General features: G+C 41.0%; 1 protein-coding gene across 1 annotated transcript; it reads right to left on the bottom strand.

The window, feature by feature from the left end:
* Positions 1–2,211: 2,211 nt before the first annotated feature.
* On the bottom strand, positions 2,212–17,800 carry SPDEF (SAM pointed domain containing ETS transcription factor). Its single transcript, XM_068135698.2, has 5 exons — positions 16,950–17,800; positions 15,724–15,924; positions 5,051–5,092; positions 4,337–4,480; positions 2,212–2,563 (listed from the first exon to the last, which is right to left on the bottom strand). Exons 1-5 carry the CDS (start codon positions 17,383–17,385, stop codon positions 2,382–2,384), a joined length of 1,005 nt encoding a protein of 334 aa, XP_067991799.2. The 5' UTR covers positions 17,386–17,800; the 3' UTR covers positions 2,212–2,381.
* Between the last annotated feature and the right edge of the window lie 2,682 nt (positions 17,801–20,482).

The following is a 20,482-nucleotide window of genomic DNA, read 5'->3' as shown; positions in this document are numbered from 1 at the left end:
TGCCTAGTCAATGACACACATAAAGTTTCGAGTCAATTGATTTGGTGGTTTGGGAGAAGGTGTTTTTTTTAAGGTTTTAGGTTCAATCCAATATGGCTGCCAAACCATGTGACCAATGATGTCAGAAATTTAATATTTCAATACAAATGGGTCATAGATCATGCGCATGCAATTTCAGATATTTATAAGGAATTTTGATTAAAACATTTTTGGCTGGTATACCACTTCACCTATGATGTCATCATTATCATGCTTTTGTTCCCCATTGGGAGTACTTGACAATGTGCCAAGTTTCAAATTTTTCCATTCAGCCGTTTCCGAGAAATATATATATTTAAATTATTTGCTTTTAATCCAAGATGGCTGCCATGTCACGTGACCTATGAGGTCACAATTATCATAAAAACATTCTGCATGAGTGTCACTTCTACCCTGAAAGTTTCGTCCCAATCGGACATATGGTTGCTGAGAAAAACGAGATTTAGCCCGTACGGACGGACGGACGGACTTTGTCAGCGGAGACATAACAATTGAACCAGCCCCAGTTTTGTAATTGAGGATACGCGGCTGTTAAAAAAAAAAAACATTGGTTTCAAGAATGTAGCAAAAATAAATGCAAAATTACATAATAGTTGTCGTAGTAGTAATAGTATCAGTAATGTCCCAGCAAAAATAATTTCACTCCAGTTTGACGGTATTTATGACATATTAAGGGCAACAACATCTGCAAAGACCTAAGGTTTCACGACATGAATCGGCTCTTTCTATTTCAATATCCTACTGTTTTCTTGGTGCAGTAAAAATATTGAATCAAATACTTCATTGGATATTCTCCTCCGTTAGATGGAGAATTCGACATCGAAACACAAGAAGCAAAACCAAATGATACAAGGAGCTGATACTCGAATAGGTCCCCGACCTTTTAGGTATGAGGAATCGACCCGTATAATGCGAAAGCTAAATCTTGAACGTTTTTTTTTTTTTGAAATATTGCGTGCACGAGTCTAGTTGCTGAGATGTTTGCCATGGCAACATAATTCAGCCAATCACAGCCGTGATGTAATCAACTTAAGATAATGTCATGAGGAATAGATATCTGCAATGCGAAAGCTAAAAGTTCAACGGTTTTTGAAATATCGCGTACACAAAAGTACATGGACGGATGAACAGTCGGTCGGACTGATTGTTATGTCCCCATCTTGGACCTTGCTGGAGGGACGGGAGACAAAACCTATAAATGTGAGATATGACCCCATTGCTATTTTTTATTACCTCCTCCACCAAAGGTGGATGGAGGTTATGTTTTCACTCCTGTCTGTTTCTGTCCGTTTGTCTGTGAACGAAATATCTCAAACAATTGTGGACGGATTCGGACGACATTTGGCAGAGATGTAGCGTATGTGACAAGGACGAAATGATTCGATTTTGGTGAACACCCGGATTCGGATTCGGCTACTAGAATTTTTTAAGTGATTCTTTACCATTGGGTGATCGGGCCAAAAACGATGCATAACAGGATATCCCAAAAAGTTGTGGACGGATTTGGACGAAACTTGTTGGACAGGTTGTGTGTCTGACAAGGACGATTAGATTCGATTTTGGTGAAGATCTGAATATGGATTCGGATATGAATATTATTTAATTTTACGTGATTCTTCACCATTGGGAGATAGGGGAAAAACAATACATAGCAAGATATCTCAAAAAGTTATGGACGAATTTGGACGACACTTGTTGGACAGATTGTGTGTCTGACAAGAAAGAATCGATTCAATTTTGGGGAAGATCCGGATCCGGATCCAGCTCGTAGAATTTTTTAAGTGATTCTTCACCATTGAGTGATATGGCCAACCAGGTGGAGGTATGCTCTCTACTGAGTGCCGTTCTAGTTTGTTTGTTTGTATTACAAACGGTTAAGAAAGAACTAGCAGAGGAAAGAAGAGTGATTTAAAAAATAGAGACCATGCAAGACGATGCTGGTTTAAAAATCTATTGGAGTAAAAACAAAGATAACATATCCCAATATCTACACAGTGATGTCCATCTCTCCTCTCCTCCTCCTCCACCTGCCCCTCTCCCTCCTGCTCAAACAGAAACGATTCTGTTGTTTTGAAATGCACGTGTCATGGGAAACTGCAAATTCGGCTTCGGGTTTATTTCGCTTAACGCATTATTACATAAGATCATTACACAAGATCATTACAAACGAAGTAGCATTGACAGTTTTATGTAAATAGGACGAGGCAGCTGTTTAAACAAACTCGTCGCATTGTGCCACCACTCATTTGCTGTGTCGTACAAATATGACTCGAACAAGACCCGAGGAAACAAACACTACAAGGACAAAAATGATGGATTCTTAAACTCTTCTCAAAGAAGCTTCAACGCCGTGGACACACGAACTGGTACACAAGTCGTTGTGAAATCCGCGTCTTTCGAATGATCCCTTTCTTGTAGTACTGCCGAATGGAGCGACTGAGCTTGTCGTAGTTCATCGCCGGCCGGTTCTTGCGCTCACCCCACAGTCGAGCAACCTGGGCCGAATCTTCTATCTTGAAGATTCCTGGGGGAGGAGGAGTTCCAAAAAAGTAACGATTAATCGTACCTTGGTTTTAAGTTTAAAAAAAAAAAAAATTAAAGTAAAAAATTTAAGTAAAATTAAAGTAAAAAATTTAAGAATTTTAAAGTAATTCTTTTAAATTTATTTAAAGTATTTAAAGAAAAGTTTTTTAAAGTAATTCTTCACCATTGGTAGATGGGGCCAAAAACTATACATAGCAGAATACTGTATCTCAAAAAGTTATGGATGGGTTTGGATGAAACTTGGTGGACAAGTTGTGTGTCTGACAAGGACTGATCGATTCGATTTTGCTGAGGATCTGATAATGCATTCGGATCAGATAATTATTTAATTTTTAAGTGATTCTTCACCATTGAGTGATCGGGCTAAAATCGATACATAGCACCATATCTCAAAAGGTTATGGACGGATTTGGATGAAACTTGGTGGACAGGTTGTGTGTCTGACAAGGACTGATCGATTCGATTTTGCTGAGGATCTGATAATGCATTCGGATCAGATAATTATTTAATTTTTAAGTGATTCTTCACCATTGAGTGATCGGGCTAAAATCGATACATAGCACCATATCTCAAAAAGTTATGGACGGATTTGGATGAAACTTGGTGGACAGGGTGTGTATCTGACAAGGACTGATCGATTCGATTTTGCTGAGGATCTGATAATGCATTCGGATCAGATAGTTATTTAATTTTTAAGTGATTCTTCACCATTGAGTGATCGGGCTAAAATCGATACATAGCACCATATCTCAAAAAGTTATTGACGGATTTGGATGAAACTTGGTGGACAGGGTGTGTATCTGACAAGGACTGATCGATTCGATTTTGCTGAGGATCTGATAATGCATTCGGATCAGATAATTATTTAATTTTCAAGTGATTCTTCCCCATCGAGAGATCGGGTGAAAAGCGATATATAACATGATATTTCAAAAAGTTATGGACGAGTTACGCCTAAACTTGGTGGATGAGTTAGCTCGGTGACAAGAACAAGCCGATTAGAGTTTGGTTCAGGTCCGAATCCAGATCCTATCATTGGGATACAAAACAAACTGTTCAGCCTGGCGGAGGTGTGCGCTCTGCCGAGTGCTGTTCAGGTTCTTTATATTTTTATTGACAGTTGTTAAGGCTCTTGAAGGACGTTTTACATTTTTAACATGAAGTACATTGATTTGCTGTTGTTGTTGTTGTTGTTGTCGCAACAGTATCATATGGAATGATTCTCCACTGTTTTCCTGGTGCTTTGCAATGAGGACGCCATCCTTTGGAAGGGACGTTAAGCCGGCTATCCTATATCTTGGCACTCTGCAGACATTAAAGATCCCGCTGTCATTTTCGTAATCAATGGGCCATCGTACATCAGTGGCCGAGTCAAATTCGAAATTCCTTTCTTTATCTCCGGATGCATTCCCAGTCTTGCCAAATTAGTGCATTAATTAATTAATGTGCAGCACATGGCTGCCCAGGCTGGCAGGATGACCGAGGGGGTAAGCACACTCGCTTATGAGGTGTCTAACCTGGGTTCGAATGTCATCAGAAACTGCTTCGGCAGACCTGAATCTCTGTATATAGCAAGGTACATGATGATGATGATGATGATGATCACCTCATGAAGGACACCGTTGGACCTTCCCGAACAACCCCACACCTCTTTAACATATAAACTTGGATCCACCGATGAAAGTTTAACGAGATTGATTGAAATTATTTGATGACTGACACATTATCAATGAAAGGTCATTTTCAGGTGTACCTTTTTCTTGGTTCAGCCAACGAATCAAGTGACTGTACATTTCTGGCCTCAACAACAGTTCTCTGAGAAACTGCCATAGATGTATGGGCTGAGAGGCTGGGTAGGCCTTACCCTGGCAGATCGTTTGAGTATCGGAACAACAACCTGAAGATCACAACACAAGGTAGCAGCAAGGATCAGTCAAGTCACTTGATTGTTACTGTTTACAATGTCTACTTTTGGCAATAAGAACATTGTGTCGGATAGCAAAAAACAGACGCCCTAACTACACGTGGTTATAAAATTGTTGAGTGTAAAACTTTCCGCAAAAGCAAAATACTTGCGTGAAGTCCAAGGCAAGTGTACGAGCATCGTCTCGATCTTTCCTTTTACAAACCCTGACCTTTTCTGTTTTTCATGATCCCATCTTAAGATTTTAACGAATGCATTTGAAACAACGAAAGACGTGTGTCTTTATTTCCTTTTCGAGCGTGCAACGCCGTGTGCTTCTCGACATTTTGTCTTGCTGTCTCGTAATGTAATTCGGTCTCAATTTTTGTCACGACTTACATTCCCAGGTAGCCAACGATGGACCAACTCTAAGGAGACCCTTTGCCTGCTGTCCCAATAATTATCCAGGTGATTTCCGGTGTCGTTGGCTACCTGGATTGCCACCTCTCTATGCAGTGGCTCCTGTGTCTGATACTGCTGTCCTGTCCGGCAGTGTGGATTTACCTTTCAGGGACGAGACGTGTTTCGACAAGCTCAGGTGCAGGACTGTTGGTTACAGTAATAGAGAGATACAATCACACATTATTGCATCATTCAAATTGACAAAGCTGTTAAAAAGAATTCGTAGAACCGTAAAGTGGGGTGACTTTGAACACCTGTTACAAGGTTCATCCGGATGATGTTTTTCGCAGACACGTGTTGTTTTTAAAACTCCTAAACAGTTCAAAGTCCCCCTTCCCACCCCCCCACCCCCCCCACCCCCAATTAGGTTAAGACTTTGAATATCATCACTTAGTAGGTGTTCAAAGATGCCCTAAGCACGAGGTGACTTTCAGACACCTGAATATCAAAACAAATAATAACTTTAACGGCACTCAGTCGAGAGCATACCTCCACCTGGTGAACAGTTTTGTATCTCAGAGTAGACCAGAAAATCACAATACAGAATCACATTTAATCAAAACCAATCACAGGAATCACCATTGGTCCAGTCTTTCATACCATGATCTACCCCTCGTTTTTGGCCATATCACTCAATGGTGAAGAATCACTTAAAAAATTATACTAGCCGGATCCGGATCCAGATCTTCACCAAAATTTAATCGATTCTTCCTTGTATGACACACAACCGGTCCAACAAGTTTCGTCCAAATCCATCCATAACTTTTTGAGATATCCTGCTATGAATCGTTTTTGGCCCTATCTCCCAATGGTGAAGAATCACTTAAAAACAAAAATTCTCATATCCGAATCCATATTCAGATCTTCACGAAAATCGAATCGAATCGTCCTTGTCACACACACAACCGGTCCACCAAGTTTCGTCCAAATCCGTCCACAACATTTTTGAGATATCCTGCTATGTATAGTTTTTGGCGTTGTCTCCCAATAGTGAAGGAACCACCTTTAGAGGAACCACCTTTAGATGCTCCCAATGGTGAAGGAACCACCTTTAGAGGAACCACCTTTAGATGCTCCCAATGGTGAAGGAACCACCTTTAGAGGAACCACCTTTAGATGCTCCCAATGGTGAAGGAACCACCTTTAGAGGAACCACCTTTAGATGCTCCCAATGGTGAAGGAACCACCTTTAGAGGAACCACCTTTCGAGGCCATTTTCCCCCGCAGAGCAGGGGTTGGCCTTTTTCGGGCACCGTAGTCCCCTTTTTGAAGCAATGTTTTATGGCCGGATGCTCTTCCTGCCGCCAACCCTGTTGGTCGCCTTTTCCGTGAACTGGTACTCAATTTGCTTTTGCGTGAACTGGTACTCAATTTGCTCTTACCAATGAACTGGTACTCAATTTGCTCTTACCAATGAACTGGTACTCAATTTGCTCTTACCAGTGAACTGGTACTAAATTTGCTCTTACCAGTGAACTGGTACTCAATTTGCTCTCACCAGTGAACTGGTACTCAATTTGCTCTTACCAGTGAACTGGTACTCAATTTGCTCTCACCAGTGAACTGGTACTCAATTTGCTCTTACCAGTGAACTGGTACTCAATTTGCTCTTACCAGTGAACTGGTACTCAATTTGCTCTTACCAGTGAACTGGTACTCAATTTGCTCTTACCAGTGAACTGGTACTCAATGTGCTCTTACCAGTGAACTGGTACTCAATTTGCTCTCACCAGTGAACTGGTACTCAATTTGCTCTCACCAGTGAACTGGTACTCAATTTGCTCTTACCAGTGAACTGCTCTTACCAGTGAACTGGTACTCAATTTGCTCTTACCAGTGAACTGGTACTCAATTTGCTCTTACCAGTGAACTGGTACTCAATTTGCTCTCACCAGTGAACTGGTACTCAATTTGCTCTTACCAGTGAACTGGTACTCAATGTGCTCTTACCAGTGAACTGGTACTCAATTTGCTTTTGCGTGAACTGGTACTCAATTTGCTCTTACCAATGAACTGGTAATCAATTTGCTCTTACCAGTGAACTGGTACTCAATTTGCTCTCACCAGTGAACTGGTACTCAATTTGCTCTTACCAGTGAACTGGTACTCAATTTGCTCTCACCAGTGAACTGGTACTCAATTTGCTCTTACCAGTGAACTGGTACTCAATTTGCTCTCACCAGTGAACTGGTACTCAATTTGCTCTTACCAGTGAACTGGTACTCAATTTGCTCTTACCAGTGAACTGGTACTCAATTTGCTCTCACCAGTGAACTGGTACTCAATTTGCTCTTACCAGTGAACTGGTACTCAATTTGCTCTCACCAGTGAACTGGTACTCAATTTGCTCTTACCAGTGAACTGCTCTTACCAGTGAACTGGTACTCAATTTGCTCTTACCAGTGAACTGGTACTCAATTTGCTCTTACCAGTGAACTGGTACTCAATTTGCTCTTACCAGTGAACTGGTACTCAATTTGCTCTTACCAGTGAACTGGTACTCAATTTGCTCTTACCAGTGAACTGGTACTCAATTTGCTCTCACCAGTGAACTGGTACTCAATTTGCTCTTACCAGTGAACTGGTACTCAATGTGCTCTTACCAGTGAACTGGTACTCAATTTGCTTTTGCGTGAACTGGTACTCAATTTGCTCTTACCAATGAACTGGTAATCAATTTGCTCTTACCAGTGAACTGGTACTCAATTTGCTCTCACCAGTGAACTGGTACTCAATTTGCTCTTACCAGTGAACTGGTACTCAATTTGCTCTCACCAGTGAACTGGTACTCAATTTGCTCTTACCAGTGAACTGGTACTCAATTTGCTCTCACCAGTGAACTGGTACTCAATTTGCTCTTACCAGTGAACTGGTACTCAATTTGCTCTTACCAGTGAACTGGTACTCAATTTGCTCTCACCAGTGAACTGGTACTCAATTTGCTCTTACCAGTGAACTGGTACTCAATTTGCTCTCACCAGTGAACTGGTACTCAATGTGCTCTTACCAGTGAACTGGTACTCAATTTGCTCTTACGAGTGAACTGGTACTCAATGTGCTCTTACCAGTGAACTGGTACTCAATTTGCTCTTACCAGTGAACTGGTACTCAATTTGCTCTTACCAGTGAACTGGTACTCAATTTGCTCTCACCAGTGAACTGGTACTCAATTTGCTCTTACCAGTGAACTGGTACTCAATTTGCTCTCACCAGTGAACTGGTACTCAATTTGCTCTTACCAGTGAACTGGTACTCAATTTGCTCTTACCAGTGAACTGGTACTCAATTTGCTCTCACCAGTGAACTGGTACTCAATTTGCTCTTACCAGTGAACTGGTACTCAATTTGCTCTCACCAGTGAACTGGTACTCAATGTGCTCTTACCAGTGAACTGGTACTCAATTTGCTCTCACCAGTGAACTGGTACTCAATTTGCTCTTACCAGTGAACTGGTACTCAATTTGCTCTTACCAGTGAACTGGTACTCAATTTGCTCTCACCAGTGAACTGGTACTCAATTTGCTCTTACCAGTGAACTGGTACTCAATTTGCTCTTACCAGTGAACTGGTACTCAATTTGCTCTCACCAGTGAACTGGTACTCAATTTGCTCTTACCAGTGAACTGGTACTCAATTTGCTCTCACCAGTGAACTGGTACTCAATGTGCTCTTACCAGTGAACTGGTACTCAATTTGCTCTTACGAGTGAACTGGTACTCAATGTGCTCTTACCAGTGAACTGGTACTCAATTTGCTCTTACCAGTGAACTGGTACTCAATTTGCTCTTACCAGTGAACTGGTACTCAATTTGCTCTTACCAGTGAACTGGTACTCAATTTGCTCTTACCAGTGAACTGGTACTCAATTTGCTCTCACCAGTGAACTGGTACTCAATTTGCTCTTACCAGTGAACTGGTACTCAATTTGCTCTTACCAGTGAACTGGTACTCAATTTGCTCTCACCAGTGAACTGGTACTCAATTTGCTCTTACCAGTGAACTGGTACTCAATTTGCTCTCACCAGTGAACTGGTACTCAATGTGCTCTTACCAGTGAACTGGTACTCAATTTGCTCTTACCAGTGAACTGGTACTCAATTTGCTCTTACCAGTGAACTGGTACTCAATTTGCTCTTACCAGTGAACTGGTACTCAATTTGCTCTCACCAGTGAACTGGTACTCAATGTGCTCTTACCAGTGAACTGGTACTCAATTTGCTCTTACCAGTGAACTGGTACTCAATTTGCTCTCACCAGTGAACTGGTACTCAATTTGCTCTCACCAGTGAACTGGTACTCAATTTGCTCTTACCAGTGAACTGGTACTCAATTTGCTCTCACCAGTGAACTGGTACTCAATTTGCTCTTACCAGTGAACTGGTACTCAATTTGCTCTTACCAGTGAACTGGTACTCAATTTGCTCTCACCAGTGAACTGGTACTCAATTTGCTCTTACCAGTGAACTGGTACTCAATGTGCTCTTACCAGTGAACTGGTACTCAATTTGCTTTTGCGTGAACTGGTACTCAATTTGCTCTTACCAATGAACTGGTAATCAATTTGCTCTTACCAGTGAACTGGTACTCAATTTGCTCTCACCAGTGAACTGGTACTCAATTTGCTCTTACCAGTGAACTGGTACTCAATTTGCTCTCACCAGTGAACTGGTACTCAATTTGCTCTTACCAGTGAACTGGTACTCAATTTGCTCTCACCAGTGAACTGGTACTCAATTTGCTCTTACCAGTGAACTGGTACTCAATTTGCTCTTACCAGTGAACTGGTACTCAATTTGCTCTCACCAGTGAACTGGTACTCAATTTGCTCTTACCAGTGAACTGGTACTCAATTTGCTCTCACCAGTGAACTGGTACTCAATTTGCTCTTACCAGTGAACTGCTCTTACCAGTGAACTGGTACTCAATTTGCTCTTACCAGTGAACTGGTACTCAATTTGCTCTTACCAGTGAACTGGTACTCAATTTGCTCTTACCAGTGAACTGGTACTCAATTTGCTCTTACCAGTGAACTGGTACTCAATTTGCTCTTACCAGTGAACTGGTACTCAATTTGCTCTTACCAGTGAACTGGTACTCAATTTGCTCTTACCAGTGAACTGGTACTCAATTTGCTCTCACCAGTGAACTGGTACTCAATTTGCTCTTACCAGTGAACTGGTACTCAATTTGCTCTTACCAGTGAACTGGTACTCAATTTGCTCTCACCAGTGAACTGGTACTCAATTTGCTCTTACCAGTGAACTGGTACTCAATGTGCTCTTACCAGTGAACTGGTACTCAATTTGCTTTTGCGTGAACTGGTACTCAATTTGCTCTTACCAATGAACTGGTAATCAATTTGCTCTTACCAGTGAACTGGTACTCAATTTGCTCTTACCAGTGAACTGGTACTCAATTTGCTCTTACCAGTGAACTGGTACTCAATTTGCTCTTACCAGTGAACTGGTACTCAATTTGCTCTTACCAGTGAACTGGTACTCAATTTGCTCTCACCAGTGAACTGGTACTCAATTTGCTCTCACCAGTGAACTGGTACTCAATTTGCTCTTACCAGTGAACTGGTACTCAATTTGCTCTCACCAGTGAACTGGTACTCAATTTGCTCTTACCAGTGAACTGCTCTTACCAGTGAACTGGTACTCAATGTGCTCTTACCAGTGAACTGGTACTCAATTTGCTCTTACCAGTGAACTGGTACTCAATTTGCTCTTACCAGTGAACTGGTACTCAATTTGCTCTCACCAGTGAACTGGTACTCAATTTGCTCTTACCAGTGAACTGGTACTCAATTTGCTCTTACCAGTGAACTGGTACTCAACTTGCTCTTACCAGTGAACTGGTACTCAATTTGCTCTCACCAGTGAACTGGTACTCAATTTGCTCTCACCAGTGAACTGGTACTCAATTTGCTCTTACCAGTGAACTGGTACTCAATTTGCTCTCACCAGTGAACTTGTACTCAATTTGCTCTTACCAGTGAACTGCTCTTACCAGTGAACTGGTATTCAATGTGCTCTTACCAGTGAACTGGTACTCAATTTGCTCTTACCAGTGAACTGGTACTCAATTTGCTCTTACCAGTGAACTGGTACTCAATTTGCTCTCACCAGTGAACTGGTACTCAATTTGCTCTCACCAGTGAACTGGTACTCAATTTGCTCTTACCAGTGAACTGGTACTCAATTTGCTCTCACCAGTGAACTGGTACTCAATTTGCTCTTACCAGTGAACTGCTCTTACCAGTGAACTGGTACTCAATTTGCTCTTACGAGTGAACTGGTACTCAATTTGCTCTTACCAGTGAACTGGTACTCAATTTGCTCTTACCAGTGAACTGGTACTCAATTTGCTCTTACCAGTGAACTGGTACTCAATTTGCTCTTACCAGTGAACTGGTACTCAATTTGCTCTCACCAGTGAACTGGTACTCAATTTGCTCTTACCAGTGAACTGGTACTCAATTTGCTCTTACCAGTGAACTGGTACTCAATTTGCTCTTACCAGTGAACTGGTACTCAATTTGCTCTTACCAGTGAACTGGTACTCAATTTGCTCTTACCAGTGAACTGGTACTCAATTTGCTCTTACCAGTGAACTGGTACTCAATTTGCTCTTACCAGTGAACTGGTACTCAATTTGCTCTTACCAGTGAACTGGTACTCAATTTGCTCTTACCAGTGAACTGGTACTCAATTTGCTCTCACCAGTGAACTGGTACTCAATTTGCTCTTACCAGTGAACTGGTACTCAATTTGCTCTTACGAGTGAACTGGTACTCAATTTGCTCTTACCAGTGAACTGGTACTCAATTTGCTCTTACCAGTGAACTGGTACTCAATTTGCTCTTACCAGTGAACTGGTACTCAATTTGCTCTCACCAATGAACTGGTACTCAATTTGCTCTTACCAGTGAACTGGTACTCAATTTGCTCTTACGAGTGAACTGGTACTCAATTTGCTCTTACCAGTGAACTGGTACTCAATTTGCTCTCACCAGTGAACTGGTACTCAATTTGCTCTTACCAGTGAACTGGTACTCAATTTGCTCTTACCAGTGAACTGGTACTCAATGTGCTCTTACCAGTGAACTGGTACTCAATTTGCTCTTACGAGTGAACTGGTACTCAATTTGCTCTTACCAGTGAACTGGTACTCAATTTGCTCTTACCAGTGAACTGGTACTCAATTTGCTCTTACCAGTGAACTGGTACTCAATTTGCTCTCACCAGTGAACTGGTACTCAATTTGCTCTTACCAGTGAACTGGTACTCAATTTGCTCTTACGAGTGAACTGGTACTCAATTTGCTCTTACCAGTGAACTGGTACTCAATTTGCTCTCACCAGTGAACTGGTACTCAATTTGCTCTTACCAGTGAACTGGTACTCAATTTGCTCTTACCAGTGAACTGGTACTCAATGTGCTCTTACCAGTGAACTGGTACTCAATTTGCTCTTACCAGTGAACTGCTCTTACCAGTGAACTGCTCTTACCAGTGAACTGGTACTCAATTTGCTCTTACCAGTGAACTGCTCTTACCAGTGAACTGGTACTCGATTTGCCGACCTCGGAAGGATGACAGGCTGTCAACCCCCCTGGCGTTAATTCAGCGATCGACCGGGATTCGAACCCAGTATCCTAGGATCCCAAGCCGGCACCGCAATCGCTAAGCCAACACCAAGTGAAGAATCACTTTAAAATTCTAGTAGCCGGATCCAAATCCGGATCTTCACGAAAATCTAATCATTTCGTCCTTGTCACATCCGCTACATCTCTGCTAAATTTAGTCTGAACCCATCCACAACTTTTTGACATATGTCGTTCATAAACGGACAGACGGGGGTGAAAACAAAACGTCCATCAACCTTTGGTGGTGGAGGTAATAATAGCCATCAACCCCAAGTCTGATGATCACCAAGTTGGTGTGTTGGAAAGGTTACATCCTAGAGGATATTTTTTAAAGCCAGTGATACTGTGGAAAAAACTTGTAAAAAAATAAAATTCAAATATGCAATTCAAAATTGTAAAACCATTCAAAATTGTAAAAAAAATAACTTCCAAAAAGTTCAATTTCACTCCATTTTACTGAATCCAAATCTCAAAAATTCAAACAAATACTTGTACACCGCACCATTCCTTTGCCATCTCCAGGCGCTGCATAACGTCATTGCCGGGCACCGAAGGGGGCTTGGCAATGACGCACGCTGAAAGGGAGTACTCAGTTTTCACTCTGGTTGTTTGTTGTACACTGCTCCATTCCTACGCCATCTCCAGGTGCTGCATATCGTCATTGCCGGGCACCGAAGGGGGCTTGGCAATGACGCACGCTGAAAGAGAGTACTCAGTTTTCACTCTGGTTGTTTGTTGTACACTGCTCCATTCCTATGCCATTTCCAGGCGCTGCATAACGTCATTGACGGGCACCAAAGGGGGCTCGGCAATGACGTGCGCTGAAAGGGAGTACTCAGTTTTCACTCTGGTTGTTTGTTGTACACTGCTCCATTCCTATGCCATTTCCAGGCGCTGCATAACGTCATTGACGGGCACCAAAGGGGGCTCGGCAATGACGTGCGCTGAAAGGGAGTATTCAGGTTTCACTCCGGTTGTTTGTTTGTTTGTTTTCTTGTTTGTTTGTTTGTCCGGGCGATATCTCAGCCATACTTTGAGCTAGGAAGCTGAAATTTCGGCACAATAGTGAGCAAGTACTTTGCCAAAAACAGTATTTTTGTTTTTTGATTAATCAATTCATTGATGAGTTATTTAATTATTAGCGATTAATTAAGTACTTATACATTTCCTTTCTCTTCTGACCATTATCTCAGGCACCTTTTGAGTTAGGAAGCTGATATTTGGACATGCCAATGACCAAGTGATTTGCCTGTGAAGGCTGTTTTAGATTTATTGATTAATCAATTAATCGATTAATTATTTAAGTATTCAATTAATGATTTAATTTAAAAAATTTTTTTTAAAGATTCGGATGAAATGGTGGTGGTTTAGGTATTCCATTAGGTAATTGATTAATTATTTAATTTTTTATGATTACTATTTATTTCTTTTCATTAATAGTCATTCATTTATTTTCTTTCTCATCTGGGCAATATCTCAGGCACCATTTGAGCTAAGAAGCTGATATTTGGACATGACAGTGACCAAGTGACGTGGCTATAAAGGATATTTTTGATTTATTGATTAATCAATTAATCGATTAATTATTCATTGATTAATCAATTAATTATTTAATTTTTTTGATTAATGACTTGTTTAATTAAATTTCAAAAAGTTACAGCTTCGGATGAAGCACTAGTGGTTTAGGTATGCTATTAGCCAATTGATTAAGAAAATATTTTATGACGATCATTTATTGATTTTAATTATGCAATTAACCAATCAATTATTGTACACCTCTCTCACCCAATACAGTCTCTATGAGCTGAACGGCGGTATTGCCAGACGCCTGAGGCACCCCGGCAATGCCGCGCTGGAGGATATTTAATTATCTGGCATGGGGGTGGTGTACTTTGAATGTATTTGTACTTGTTGTATGTTTTTTTAAGTGCTCAAGTTTCCCTGACTGTGACTACATTCATACTTGGAAAATCTTGGAATGCACAGGAGAGCATAACTTGCAGGTCAAATGTTTGGAAGGAATAATATTTGTGTTAGAAATGATAATATGCATCCATTAATAAGTTTTGTGGCTTCAAGACTTTGTGGCTTCATGATTATGACGTTTGGGAGGTCAGCAGTTACACCGTGACCCTGTCGGAGTCACACCAAATACTTTTAAAAATTGGTACGTGCTACTTCCTTGTTTGACGCTCAACATTTAAAAGGATGGAGCATGGACAAAGCCGTAGGTTGACAACCATTATGCAGGTTTGATGGGCCGAATAGCCTCCTCCTGTGTTGAAGTCCCTTGTAAGGGACCATATTATATTATTGATGCATGCGTGTACACATATAAAACGGTGAAATACAACTATAAAAAAAATTCGAAACCCATTTGCTCAAAAGTTTCTTTTCCACAATTTTTGGCCCATTTATTTACAATCAGTTGCAAAAATTGGGGGCTATATTGCATGAAATGGTCCGTTTAATGTTAATTACCTCCACCACCGAAGGGGGACGGAGGTTATGTTTTCACCCCTGTCTGTGTGTGAGCTGGATATCTCAAAATGTTGTGGACAGATTCGGACGAGATTTGGTGGACTTTTGAGACAAGGATTTTGATTTGAGACAAGATCAAGAATTGATGAGATTTTGGTGAAGATCCAGATAAGATAATTATTAATTTCTTAAGTGATTCTTCACCATTGAAAGATTGGGCCAAAAACGATACATAGCATGATATCTAAAAAAAGTTATGCACGAGTTATGACAAAATTTGGTGGATGAGTTGGGTAAGTGACAAGAACAAGCTGTTTCGACTTTGGTTTGTATTAAGGATGAATGGTCCAGATACAGATACAGATCCGGCCTATCAGTTGGATACAAAACGTAAATTGTTCAGCCTGGCGGAGGCATGCGCTCCACCGAGTGCTGTTCTAGTTGTCACGTAGCTCTTACAGTTAAACTTAAAAAAAAAACTTTTTCTTCAGCTTTTTTTTCAAACTGTCAATTTGTGAATTAACTTTGAAGATTTTGATCGAACTTCATAACATGTGTTAGTTCTTGCCATGCATCGTTATACATTTTTGTGCCGTGGGAGATAATGGTATACTCCATTTCGATTTATAAGTTAAAGGAATTGACCTGTTCTCCAGATCTCCATCTGAGCATGGAGGATTGGACCGCTGCTGCCGATAGCCATCTCACAAAATTGTTCCTCGGACAGGGAATTTAGAGCTCGCCCATCAAGCCCAGCAAATGCCTCACCCAGTGGAGGCAAATGATACTGTTGCTCGGTCCAAAAGATCCACTTAGACGCGTCTCTGGTATCCCAACTTAGAGGATCTGATGGGATGTGTATTACAAGTCAGTGATATACACATTCTTAGTTCTTGTTCGAATGTAAGCCAGTATTAGATGTTCAAATGTTAGGAAATCAATATTCATACATGTATAATAATCTTGACAAATGTTGCAATAATATAACAAGAAAGACGTCATGCAGAGCACGATACTTGCAAAATCCACTCCCACCCCCCAATAAGAAAAGTTACCATGTATATATCAAATTGTCCATTTTATTAAGATTAAAATTGACGATCTTAATCAAAGCTCGGATCAATCGGATGAAAGTAGATTATTTTCAGATGAAAATGGCTGATTTTAAAAGTTTGACCTTGAGTTGACCTTTGACCTTTTCACCTCAAAAATAGTTCCTTTCCCAATTCAGTAATGCACTATGCAATTGCTGTTTAATTGTCAAGTTAATAGGATGAAAATTGATGATTTTTTCAAATGAAAATTGATGATTTTACAAGTTTGACCTTGAGTTGACCTTTGACCTTTTCACCTCAAAAATAGTTGCTTTCCCAATTCAGTGATGCACTATGCAATTGCTGTTTAATTTTCAAGTTAATAGGATGAAAATTGATGATTTTAGAAGTTTGACCTTGAGTTGACCTTTGACTTTTTTATTTCAAAAACAGTTGGTTTCCCAATTCAGTGATGCACTGACGTGATGCACTAATGACGATTTTAGAAATTTGACCTCAAGATGACTTTTGGCCTTTGACTTCAAAATTGAAAGGCTTCTCAGTTGAGACTACCTCTACAACTAGGTAAAGTTTCATGACGATCGGCTTGTAATTGTGACCTGTAGGCGAGTGACAAACAAACAGACAGACAGAATTACGCACAAGACCAAGCAATATACTTGAAAAATCTTCGATTTTGGAAGTAATTAGGCCAAAAGTCTAATTACTTGCAAAAATTTAAACTTTTTTTTTGAACGCAAATTTTTGAATTTTGAACGTAATAATGCTATGATGGGCAGCAGTGCTTGTTACTGCTTGTAAGTGTTACCATCTCACCTGGAGAGATATTCAGCACATTGCAGGCCATTTCAATGTCCTTGACAACCTCTTGCAGAACCATTGAGTGAACTTGCTCCATCAGGCACCGCTCATGAAACACGAACCCATCACCCGGTGGCCTGGTTTCCACTGCACTTGCGAGTGCGTCTTGGCGAACTGTTCCACTGGAAGCACGACTGCTGCAGTAGGCTGATCGGAGCCCTGCCGTCTTCAGTGCATGGATCATGGAGCTTTCATCAACATTTCCTTCAGGGTGGCATTGAGACCTCCAATAGGAGAACTCCTGGTGAAGAGCTGCTTCAACTGCCTTTTCGTACAAGATTTTACCAGCAAGCAAAGTGGGCGGCTGCTCACCGCTATCTTCAACGTGGTGTTCTTTTCGTGGGTGTCTTGAGAATTGAAATTGGTTTGATGACCTCTTGATGTCCTCCATGGTGTATGTGAGAGAAGCTCAATGAGAATTGGAGGGAACAGGCTGAGTTAGACCATTTATTCACTTTCTTGATCTATGTCTCCTCGTGCCATCTGACTTGACTCATCTTTGCCCACGAGCTGCAACGATGGTTTTGCCCATTGAAAACGTAGGCCGGTCATGGTATAAATGCCTTTTCATTGGCAGTGAAACCTAGACTGTGCTAAGTTTGGAATGTCATTTGTGTTTGCTCTGTTAGCCGTCAATAATATGTTGTACTTGATATCCAATTATGTTTCTACCGTTTAATAGCCGTTTAAGAGCAAAACAAACATCTCTTAAAAAGGATGGACAGTATCCAGGGAGACAAAGGCATTTCGAGAAGGTTGGTGTTCTCCCTCCCTTGGTGTTTTCATTAGATGTTATATTTGAACGAAATCGGATTAACCCCTCCTAAGTCATTCTCGATCTCACGGAAGGATGCTCTGGCAGAACGCCCTGTGACAGCTTTTTGAAAAATCATGTGGATAAAAGTACAAAGCACTTCCAGGAGGTGGGGATTGCTAGGTCTTAAGAGCTAAAAGATAGAGTGAACTGTAACAATATATCAGTCTGTACTTGATGCAATTGTTTATCACAAGTCATGCCTCAAGGTACATTCTTCAAACATAAATGTATGTATATAATATATATATATATATATATATATATATATATATATATATATATATATATATATATATATGCATATATATATGTAAAAGCGAAATGTCCGTTTGTTTGTTTGTTTGTGAACCTGCTCCTCTGAGTTCCCAAGGTTAATCGGTTCGAAACTTTAGAATCTTTGCACACGAAACCAAAACTTAAACAACTTTAAAATGTTTTAAAACAGTCATTTTCTCACAATTCATCTATCTATAATTCCACTAATCTCTGTATGTGTGTTTGTTTGTTTGTTTGTTTGTCTGTGACCGCTGTTTCTCGACAACCACGGGTCCGATATACTTTAAACTTGCCAGGTATATTGCTGGGGACCCGAGGATGTGCCTTTTCAAGGTTTCATATTAATCGGACAATTACTTACCGAGCTATGTCCAAAAAACGATTCAACCAATCAGAGAGCAGCGAGCTATCGCGTGTGCCGAACGTGGCGAACACACTCTGTCTCGGACGGCACATTTGAGAGCGTATTCATTTATTTCACGTTGGCAAACTATGTTGCCGCTATGTTGGCGTTAAACTATGTTTTAAAACTAATTAAAACCATTTCATGTAAATAGAGGGGGGGGGATTGTCACTGTACTCGCAAGCCGTTCGCCGTTCGCTTTGGCGTTGCGAATGGACCAAAACATTTCATGGACCAAACCATTTCATGTAAAGCGTTCGCCGTTCGCTTTGGCGTTGCGAATGGACCAAAACATTTCATGAACCAAACCATTTCATGTAAATAGAGGGGGGGGGTATAATTTTAGATATATATATAGTACGGGCATGCCCTAGTCTATGCCCTAGTCTTCTCACAATTCATCTATCTATAATTCCATTAATCTCTGTGTGTATGTGTGTATGTGTGTATGTGTGTATGTGTGTATGTGTGTATGTGTGTTTGTATGTTTGTCTGTGACCGCTGTTTCTCGACAACCACGGGTCCGATATACTTTAAACTTGCCAGGTATATTGCTGGGGACCCGAGGATGTGCCTTTTCAAGGTTTGAAATTAATCGGACAAGTACTTACCGAGCTATGGCGATTTAGCCGTTCGCCGTTCGCTTTGGCGTTGCGAATGGACCAAACCATTGCATGTAAATAGAGGGGGGGGGGTTCTGTGGTCGTTGCGAATGGACCAAACCATTCATGTAAATAGAGGGGGGGGGGGTTCTGTGGTCGTTACTGCCACGTGGTTTCAAAGTTTTTTTTTGTTGTTGTTGTTTGCACGCATGTTTTTTTGCACCCACGTACGGGCACGCCCTAGGATGTTTACACACACACACCCCTACACAAATTTTTTTTTTTTTTTTTTTTTGGCAAGGAACGGGCACCCACGTACGGGCACGTCCTAGCTTATATATAGTACGGGCATGCCCTAGTCTATCTATAATTCCACTAATCTCTGTATGTGTGTTTGTTTGTTTGTTTGTTTGTCTGTGACCGCTGTTTCTCGACAACCACGGGTCCGATATACTTTAAACTTGCCAGGTATATTGCTGGGGACCCGAGGATGTGCCTTTTCAAGGTTTCATATTAATCGGACAATTACTTACCGAGCTATGTCCAAAAAACGATTCAACCAATCAGAGAGCAGCGAGCTATCGCGTGTGCCGAACGTGGCGAACACACTCTGCCTCGGACGGCACATTTGAGAGCGTATTCATTTATTTCACATTGGCAAACTATGTTGCCGCTATGTTGGCGTTAAACTATGTTTTAAAACTAATTAAAACCATTTCATGTAAATAGAGGGGGGGGATTGTCACTGTACTCGCAAGCCGTTCGCCGTTCGCTTTGGCGTTGCGAATGGACCAAAACATTTCATGGACCAAACCATTTCATGTAAAGCGTTCGCCGTTCGCTTTGGCGTTGCGAATGGACCAAAACATTTCATGGACCAAACCATTTCATGTAAATAGAGGGGGGGGGGGTATAATTTTAGATATATATATAGTACGGGCATGCCCTAGTCTATCTATAATTCCAGTAATCTCTGTGTGTATGTTTGTATGTTTGTATGTCTGTGACCGCTGTTTCTCGACAACCACGGGTCCGATATACTTTAAACTTGCCAGGTATATTGCTGGGGACCCGAGGATGTGCCTTTTCAAGGTTTCATATTAATCGGACAAGTAGTTACCGAGCTGTGTCCAAAAAACGATTCAACCAATCAGAGAGCAGCGAGCTATCACGTGTGCCGAACGTGCCGAACAGACTCTGCCTCGGACGGCACATTTGAGAGCGTATTCATTTATTTCACGTTGGCAAACTATGTTGGCGTTCAACTATGTTTTAAAACTAATTAAAACTAATTTGCGATTCTTTCGCTTTCCTGCGCGTTTGTGCACGCTATGGCGATTTCTTTACCAAATTCCGCAAGCCGTTCGCTTTGGACCAAACCATTTCATGT

Source organism: Myxine glutinosa, chromosome 14 (assembly GCF_964187855.1).
Source record: "Myxine glutinosa chromosome 14, kmMyxGlut1.1, whole genome shotgun sequence".
NCBI classification, from domain to species: domain Eukaryota; kingdom Metazoa; phylum Chordata; class Myxini; order Myxiniformes; family Myxinidae; genus Myxine; species Myxine glutinosa.
This window is presented reverse-complemented; position numbering and strand designations above follow the sequence as displayed.

Excerpts from the sequence above, each read along its gene's own strand:
- SPDEF (XM_068135698.2), bottom strand. The coding sequence starts at position 17,385 with ATGGAGGACATCAAGAGGTCATCAAACCAATTTCAATTCTCAAGACAC. Across the intron at positions 15,925-16,949 it reads TGTGCTGAATATCTCTCCAG|ATCCTCTAAGTTGGGATACC; the intron begins GTGAGATGGTAA and ends ACATCCCATCAG. Across the intron at positions 4,481-5,050 it reads ACACGTCTCGTCCCTGAAAG|GTTGTTGTTCCGATACTCAA; the intron begins GTAAATCCACAC and ends TGTGATCTTCAG.